Here is an 8,772-nt window from a genome sequence, read left to right on the forward strand (position 1 = left end):
CAAGATAATGACTTTTGGTACCAGTTGCCTCCGTTTAATAACTGATCAACGGTGTTTGGCGAAATAATATTACATTTGGATGTTAAAAATGTAACTGGCCTAAGCGTTTATTTCAAGTTACGGCCTGATTCATACGTAGAAGTACAGTGCTACTTTACTAATATTACAAATGAATGTTTGTGTGTTTGTTTGGGGTTCAATCACTCAATAACAATTCATTGGGCACATCGGGATTAGGCTGAAATTTGGCATGATGATAACACTTTCCTGATTAAAATATAGGCTTGTTATTACCTCAAAACTTTTTTCTTTGTTTTTGCCTTTTTGAATATCTCTCGTATGTATTTAGAACAATAGCATAATATGCCTCATTATTAAACAATCAGGAACGAACCGCGAATTATTTCTGGGAAGGTTGAACGAAATGCATGTTGTAAAATGTAGACGTGAACACCTGGTGCAAAGTATTCGGCCAATTGTTTAATATAAACAACCCCATAACAGTCAGTACTGGGAACTTTAAAGGAAATATTAGGAAACAGAATACAGGGATGTCCCGTTTATCCCCTCGCACGTTTCTACGAATGGACTTAATCTGAAATTTCTTAGATTTTTCTTTCACATCAACCATTCCAGTTATTGAGGTGTTGGCTCACTCAGGTCAGTTCACTTTCCCGTAGTTGCGAGATCGCGATTGTCCTTTAATTTCCAACCTAAATACTGTTTTCATTTCACGTGGTAATCACAAAAGAGAACCAAACTAATATTCTGCTGTTGGTAAAACTATTCTATTTCTTGTATTAATTTGTTTTATTTAGTCGTCGGATTATACTTTTTGAAAGATTTTTAGACAAAACAATCCAAATCACTGTTTTGAATGATATTGGACACGTTTCTTTAAAATTGTACTAAACAGTCACTTACCAAATACCATAATGTGACGAGATAATACGTTATCTGAAAACAATTGGCGACATGTTTAGTGTAATCATCTTCCTACCAACTGTCAATTATATCTTTACGTTATAATTTATTTACAATTAGTGAATAAACGGAACTAGCTGCTGTGCCCGTGATTCGCAACGGGAAGATGTACCAAAAGTCCATACTGCCAAGTAAGTCCAAACACTTGTTAAGTAGATTGAATTTTTTAAACAAATAGCAATCAAATTTTTACAAAAATGTATGCCCTACATTGTAATTACCCTACTGTTTACATTAAAATATATCAATAACATAATTTTTATAACTTATGGTTATAGAATTTTTCTTCACTTCAATAATCAATTGCATAAATAAACCTACTACACATAGTTGTGTAAATTACATAATGTTTACAATTAACATAAGTTATTCTTCTCGTTTTTAATTTCTGACAACAGCTGGAGTTACATAACAATGTCTGTTTCCCATGAATCTTATGGAGAAATATGAACCCGTAAAGGGCCCCAGGGCCTCACCCTAATTATTTCCCTAAAAAGAAAGTTTCCTGCACAACTTCACGTTACGCTCTTTCCAAAAATGACACCAAAAACATGCCAATTGGTTTAGTAGTTTCGGAGGAGTAAATGTCACAGAAAAACCTGCTTGCGTATTAAATAAGTTAAAAATCCCTCACCTCAGAATTTTGAAAGCCCGTGGAGCAGATACTAGTTCAATATCGAAGGTGGGGGGTAGTTCTAATCCTCGGAGCGGTAGCTTGATTTTTGTCCAATTTGAGTCCAATCAGTTGGCTTAGTAGTAGCTTAGTTTATCTCATACAAACACACAAACACCACCTCTTCTTTATAATAGTATAGATAGATATAGTAGATGATAGGTGGACAGATCGATGTCATTATTATGTGATTATTGTTATTGTTTATATTTGATTTGTTTACAAGTTGTACACAGATTTAGTTTAGTTAGTAAAAGATACTTTTAAATATGAATCAATTATTTCATACAATTTTCAACAGTACATTAGTGGAATGCGCCGAACCCATTGTGCCAAGAGTAAAAGTACGGTATTAATGCTACTTTGATATTATCCGGAGGCCACCCTTATACAGCGTGCTGCGGTGGTTATGTTAGGTTGGGTTATCTTACTAATATTATAAATGTGAAAGTTTGTGTGTTTGTTTGTTTGTTTGTTTGTTTGAAGTTCAATCACGCATAAACCACTGGACGGATTGGGCTGAAATTTTGCATGATGATAACTTACATTCCCGATTAACATATAGGCATATTCTTATCTCAAAAATCCTTTCGGGCTCCGCCCCAGTGGCTCTGTAATTCCCCATGTTAACCTTATGAGTATTCATATTTAAAGGGAGTTAAAGAATTTAGTCAGCTGTTTCAACTAAAAAAGTTGGTTCTATGATATAGAAAAGCATTAAAAAGTTATAAGATTTACCAACAGGGTGCAGCACTATATTTTTTTTGCATTTATGAAAACTGCTAATATGAACTAAGCAGCAACAAAAAACTGTGATTCGCAATGAGAACTGTCAAAGTAGGATTGTTTACAGTTATGTTTATGTTTTTCATTTCATGAATATTTTGTGATATTTTGCAAATTGTCGATAATTTATTTTTCTCTATTGTTTAGATGAAGTGGTAGAACATTATGGCTATGGTAGATGTGTAATACTATAGAATACTGTAAATTTAAAAAAGCAAATTTCATCAAACTGTTTCCTCCCTTATTGCAAACGCAAAGCTTGAGTATAACTGCAATAAGCATTTTATACTTATATTCCAACTCCGTACGAAGGACGGGTACTCTGCTAGTCATAAATATGTTTGTAGAACTTTCTTAGTTTCGTTATGGATGGAATACTTTAAAACTTTTAATACTTTCTTATGAAATGGCGACCATACAATGTAGGTATTTTAAGCCAAGTATGAATGGAGATGAGTGTAGGATGAGTGGCGCGATCTTGTAGTCTTGTTAGTGACTAAGGCCGACATTCCTTAGACACAGCTGTTAATTAATAGCCCAAACAGCTAATGGCAACTAAGGGACCTACAGTTTATAGTGGAATCCGAACCACATTTTTTCCTTGGTATATACGAATTGGTCTAATTATCAGGATAGTACTGCGGATAGTCGTAATACTCACTAGTGCGGACGTTAATCCACACCAGGGAGTTTCCCATCCACAGTGCATTCCTATAATTATCCACAATTCGTGACCTCCTAGTAGCTGGATTACAGGACGACGCCACCCGTCCCAGTCCAGATGATACCAGATGAGTCATACCATCGACAAATCCCCTCCAAGTAGGCCAAGGTAAGGTCGTTGACCAATGGCCGGAGCGCGCGCATCACCTGTCACCTTCTGTATCTCAGGTATCGTCACTCATATGTTGTATTGTTAGATTCATAATGAAACGAGGAAACCCAACCTAACATAACCGCTACAGCGTGCAGTATTTACTCAGTATCTACTCGGCGGAGTTCGTGTGGAAGCTAGGGGCGGTGACGTATTCAACTCAATCTTGCCTTCTGGGAGGCAGAACTCAAAAACCGCTAATTGCAATTGCAATCATATTTGGACAGTAAGCTAATTAAAGTATGTTCTTTCTAGTTATGTGTTTTTTGTCTTAGGTAAAAAAAATCCCTCTAGAAAACAAGTGGCCTCAGAATAATACCAAAGTAACGTTACGGTATTTCCTGAAGCATGAAATGGAATTTTAAGCAGAGCATGATAAATTCAATATAAATGGCAATACCCTTGACTCAAGAGGTCAAAGTACGTTACCGGTTGGGTCGAGTCTAGTTCTTTATCCTTTCTCAAATTCTTCTAAATAGAAATACCCCCGCCGCAGCAAACCTGCAGACTAAGCAAATTTTAACTCGTCTGATTACATTTTTACTAAAATATTTCCATAAATAAGACATATTATTCCCTATTTAAATAACATTAGATTTAACGAGTGCTTAGGTTTGCTGCTACGGGGAAGATAAAAAGTGTTTTTTGACCATACGTCAATAGTATATGATGAAATAAATAAATTTGCCAAATTTTATCAATATATACCCATAAACAAGTAAACTACAACAATTTTCATTTTCTCCATAAGAATAACATGGGAATTTTTAATTACACTATTTTTGAATTTTCTCCGTGACCGTTAGGCATACAACAGCGCTTCAATACACTAAATTATTTCTTTTTTTAAGCTCTACAAAACGGTTTAGAAAGAAATCGCAAAATTTTTTGTTTTTAGGTTCAAAAATGGGAAAAACCCATTTTTACCCCATAAAACCCCCCATAAACCCCCGTTCCCATGGTCCGATTATGCTGGATCGCGAACTCGTTCGAATAAACGTAGGTTTACACGTTTGTACCAAATTTCATCAAAATCGGATCATTTTTGCTCGAGTTATCGCGCTAACGGACACACACATATATATATATATATAAATATATATATAAATATATATATATATATATGAATTTGAACGGATGGTGTTTTTGGCCTCTAGGGACCTCAAAATGAAAAATTAAATCGGTCTCGGGTCCAGGTCTTACCATGAGTACTACGGTAATAGCTTATTCCCTATATGGGAAATTCGCTAAAAACAGGTGCGCGCTAGTCCACACAAATTACATTTTAGTCTGTTGTACTCTGTATCAACGATGTATATTTTGTTTTATGTTTTTGGTTGAATGTATTATTATTTTCACCACAATGAATTCACAATAACTAATGTCTAGTTAACTTAACAGTAAACTAGATAACACAAGTCCAGGTAAACTGCAAAAAGTGATGCATTTTATAATACACAGACAACAGCGGCTTTTGCCAACAAAGATGGCGGGTTGTCGTGTACGCCACATGTTAACTCTCGTCAACCCACCACCTCGCATGTAAGCGACAACGTGCCACCACGTCAACCCGCCATCACTATTTTATGAGGTGGCGGGTTGTCGTGTACGCTTAATGTTCGGTGTCGTCAACCCACCACCTCGCACGTAGACGTCAACCAGCCACCACGTCAACCCGCCACCACACTAAAGAGGTGGCTGGTTGACGTGTATGAACATGTCTAAGCACCACCAGGACAACGTGCCACCACGACAACCCGCCACCACACATTTTTCCGAGGTGGCGGGTTGTCGTGCACCCTAGAGTCAACGTGCCAACCCGACAACGAGCCACCACGTCAACCCGCCACCTCAAACTTCTTCTTCTTTTTGATGGCGGGTTGACTTGGTGGCGGGTTGACGTGGTGGCGCCTTGGCGCGTTCCCGTTTTATCTATGTTAAAAAAGAAATAAATTTTCTTTATAACCAATGGCTAGTCTATTGACACTGTCGACACTTTATTACTCTATACAAATACGGAAAACATCTGAAAAGATACCAAACCTCGGAAACATCTGTGTAGCAGAAGCTAAACCTACTAAACCATTTTATTATTTTATCTAAATTCTAAAGTCAAGACTAACCTATATTCTTGTTTGGTGGTTTGGCCTTTTGCCAAAGAGTGTGTGACCTAACAAATTCTCGAATGCCTATTTAGATTTAAATACGTTTACATATATTGGTTTCAAATTAAATAGGGTAAACACAGTATATTGTAACATTCAAAACAAGTTTGAAAAAGATGGCAAAAAGTATTTCCTTATTTTTATCTAGATCATTAATGGTAGGTAGGCTAGTGTAATTAGGATATGTTACTTTTGGAAATAATTTATTCATGCTGGTCTTTACAACAAAATATATTAGCTTAATTACACCCGTCAGTTAAAAACATTCAGTTTACATTCATTTTGTCCTAATAAATAGTTTCCTAAGTATTGTTGGTTGTCTTGCAGATAGGCTAGACGCTAGAGCCTAGTTTAGATAAGCAGATTTAATTTGTTTAAGGCAGAACATTGATAGGACCTGACGTATCCAACTCCACTTGTTAAATCGATTGTAAAAACCATTTTTCCTTGTATAAGTAGTTAGGTACTTCGTAACACAAGTGTGCAGGAATGGAAGTAATGTTCACATATTTTTTTTGTATTTTCAGACAGTGAAGCCTCATGTGCCGATGATCAAATTCAGAAAAGGAGGGTCTCCACAGAAACACGCAGAGGGTATAGAATTTACAGATTACGTCAAGATCTAAATTTCATTGACAATTTTTTTTTTTTGTCACTGTGCCACAAGCAATTAAGTTAGTTGGGGAGAGGATACCAATCTTAGAAATGTGGAATCTGTGTTCCTACATAGGGTATCATTTTGTACAACTAGGGGATAATGTTGTTTGTGTCTGTACCTAAAAGTCCTTAAGCTAACTTTACTTATATCCCCTGAGTGTCGTGCTAAACAAACTACAAGTTATGGTGGTTTAACATTTATTATACACCTGTGATTTCATCAGATTTGAGATCATATTTAGTTACAGACTTTAAAGAAAGATAATATCAAAAATCTGCAGTTGCTTTAATGATTTAGCACCTTTAATTTAGTCTTGAGCAAAAGAATATTTTTTACCTGAATTGTATTTTACTTCTTAAAAGCTTGAGCTCAAACGACACGAGCACTCTTGCCAATTAGCATCCCAATTTAATACAATACAGTAGCACTATCTAATGCCAAAGTTTGCAGGCCTTTACTGGGTTCTGAAAACGATTTTATTTAAGTCAGCAGTATTTACTGTAGCAGGTCACAGTTCGAGTCCTCCAGTGGTGCACGCCGCTGCCCAGTCCAAGGCTGCGTCAGGTCGTGTGGTGTCTCGTCCAATCATCGAGGACTACCAACTACCTGCTAGATATCGCAGACACGGTCTCGACCAGGCGGAGATTGATGCTATCAATGTAAGCTTTACAATTTTTTTTCTTTTACCACTTACCACTTTATTAGGCATAGGCCTACTGATGTTTTTTTCACCTTGTTAGGTTTGTAGTCACTACTGTTTGAGTGTAATTGGTGCTATTTTTTTAAATATCTATATCTGCATCAGTAAAAAAAGGTTTTTAATCAAAGTTTAGGCTTTAGCTATTTTGAACTAGATTACATTAATAAAATAGATTAAATTTAAATTTTCCTCCTAACATACTTTTTAGAGGAAGTGCTTTCTGATAGCTGGTATAATTTATGATTCAAAACTGGTTTAGTTCCAGTTTCTATTGTAATCAGAAATGTAAGGACCAAAAACCCTCAGGCTAAGTACAAAAACAATTTTGTACTTGAAGTTTTCTTGGCTCAAGAGCTACACTTAAGGCTATATTTAAGCTGTCGGATATTTTTTTACATAATATTTGTTTCATTAGCATTTTTCCATTGAAAGAGTGGAGATATAATTAATATCCACTTAATATGTGTTATGATCCCAACTCAATTCGACAAACTAAACTGGACATTACTTAATTATGGCATCGCCTTCATACTGTAAACGTAAAGGGTTGTTAAGGGTTTTGCTTACGGCCTAGGTAGTGTTGAATCACTAAACGCACAGAGTGTTTTTTGTTCAAATTATTTTCTTCTTTCTTTTGACATCTTTATTCTAACACAACCATAGATCATGACAAGGAGTCTATTTCTGTTATGCTCCGGTCATTTTGGCGGTTTTACGGTAAGAGATTTATACCCTCCACTTTTGATACTACCGTTAAAACAATAGCTCAACAGCTGAGATTTGCCAAAACATCAATTTAGCTGCGACATATACATCGAGCAAAAACATTAGTGGGAGATCTTCCCCTCAAACCTCCTAAATTTTGTGAACAAAAAAGCTGTTTTGTAAATTTTGATTAATATTCAAAGCTTTGACTAACAAGATTAATTTTTTGTTGCAGAGTGGTGGAGCATTTTAACCGCCTTGCGAGGCACCCACCATACCATAGTATGACAGGACTGAATTGAATTCACCTTTAAGTATTCTCCTTGATTATTTAAGTATTTTTTGTTAGCTAAGTAACTATTTCAGCTACTTAAATGTAAATTATTATTGTGTTGTTAATAAAAATGTTTTTCGAAGAAATCTGTCCTTTGTTTGGTTACCAGCATGCTTTTTGGCAATGATGATTTTGAATATTAGATGCCTTTTGGTTAGGAAAACCTGAACACTACATTCAGTTATACTCAGGTGATGTTTGATTTTAAATTGTATGTTACTGAGAGTTAGGTCTGCTCCATAGTACATGCAAGATTATCAAAATTGATTGTTATTGTTTGGTTATAGTGCAACAACTTACATACTGACTCGCCTATGTGCCTTATACCATATAATTATACTTCTCTGTAGTGATGGTCAAAACCGAAACCGAAACTTTTAAAAATTGAATCCTGAATGTCAAAACCTAAAGGCGAAACCTTTTTACTTAGCTGGTTACAAAAAATACAGGTAATAATGAAATGTGAAATATGCAATCAAAACTGAAAGAGATCGACTCCTGACCCTGACATAACATAAATATGTGACTGATAATCTTGAAACCCAATTAAACATAATTTTTATAAACAATACCTGCATTCAGTAATCCAATATGCTGCATGTGGCAACTATAGTTTCGGTTCACAGGGAACCATCTTCAGGCCGTACAAGGCGTCGTTATTCACTTCCATATATGAAGGTCGTCATTTAATAAATAAGTACATAGAACACGAACACACGAAAACGCACATTGACACGAACATTTAACATTAAAAAATACCGAGTACTCGGGAACACGAGACAGGTGACGCGACCGGGTGGAAGTTGTAGCTCGAACTCACCCGGTCGCGTCACCTGTCTCGTGTTCCCGAGTACTCGGTATTTTTAATGTTAAATGTTCGTGTCAATGTGCGT

The 8,772-nt window shown here is 35.9% G+C and overlaps 1 protein-coding gene across 2 annotated transcripts; it reads left to right on the forward strand.

The window, feature by feature from the left end:
• Positions 1–5,444: 5,444 nt before the first annotated feature.
• Positions 5,445–7,965, forward strand: LOC128997267 (uncharacterized). Of its 2 annotated transcripts, none has more exons than XM_054422886.1 (4): positions 5,445–5,640; positions 6,010–6,076; positions 6,648–6,799; positions 7,781–7,965. In XM_054422886.1, exons 1-4 carry the CDS (start codon positions 5,599–5,601, stop codon positions 7,796–7,798), a joined length of 279 nt encoding a protein of 92 aa, XP_054278861.1. In that variant the 5' UTR covers positions 5,445–5,598; the 3' UTR covers positions 7,799–7,965. The 2 variants fall into 2 exon arrangements, with proteins under 2 accessions (XP_054278861.1, XP_054278860.1); XM_054422885.1 differs by having other exon boundaries at positions 5,446–5,640; positions 6,645–6,799.
• The last annotated feature ends 807 nt before the right edge of the window (positions 7,966–8,772 follow it).

The sequence above is a fragment of the Macrosteles quadrilineatus genome, unplaced genomic scaffold, assembly GCF_028750875.1.
Source record: "Macrosteles quadrilineatus isolate MER2022 unplaced genomic scaffold, UCM_ALF_1.0 Scaffold_6__1_contigs__length_79288215, whole genome shotgun sequence".
NCBI lineage: Eukaryota > Metazoa > Arthropoda > Insecta > Hemiptera > Cicadellidae > Macrosteles > Macrosteles quadrilineatus.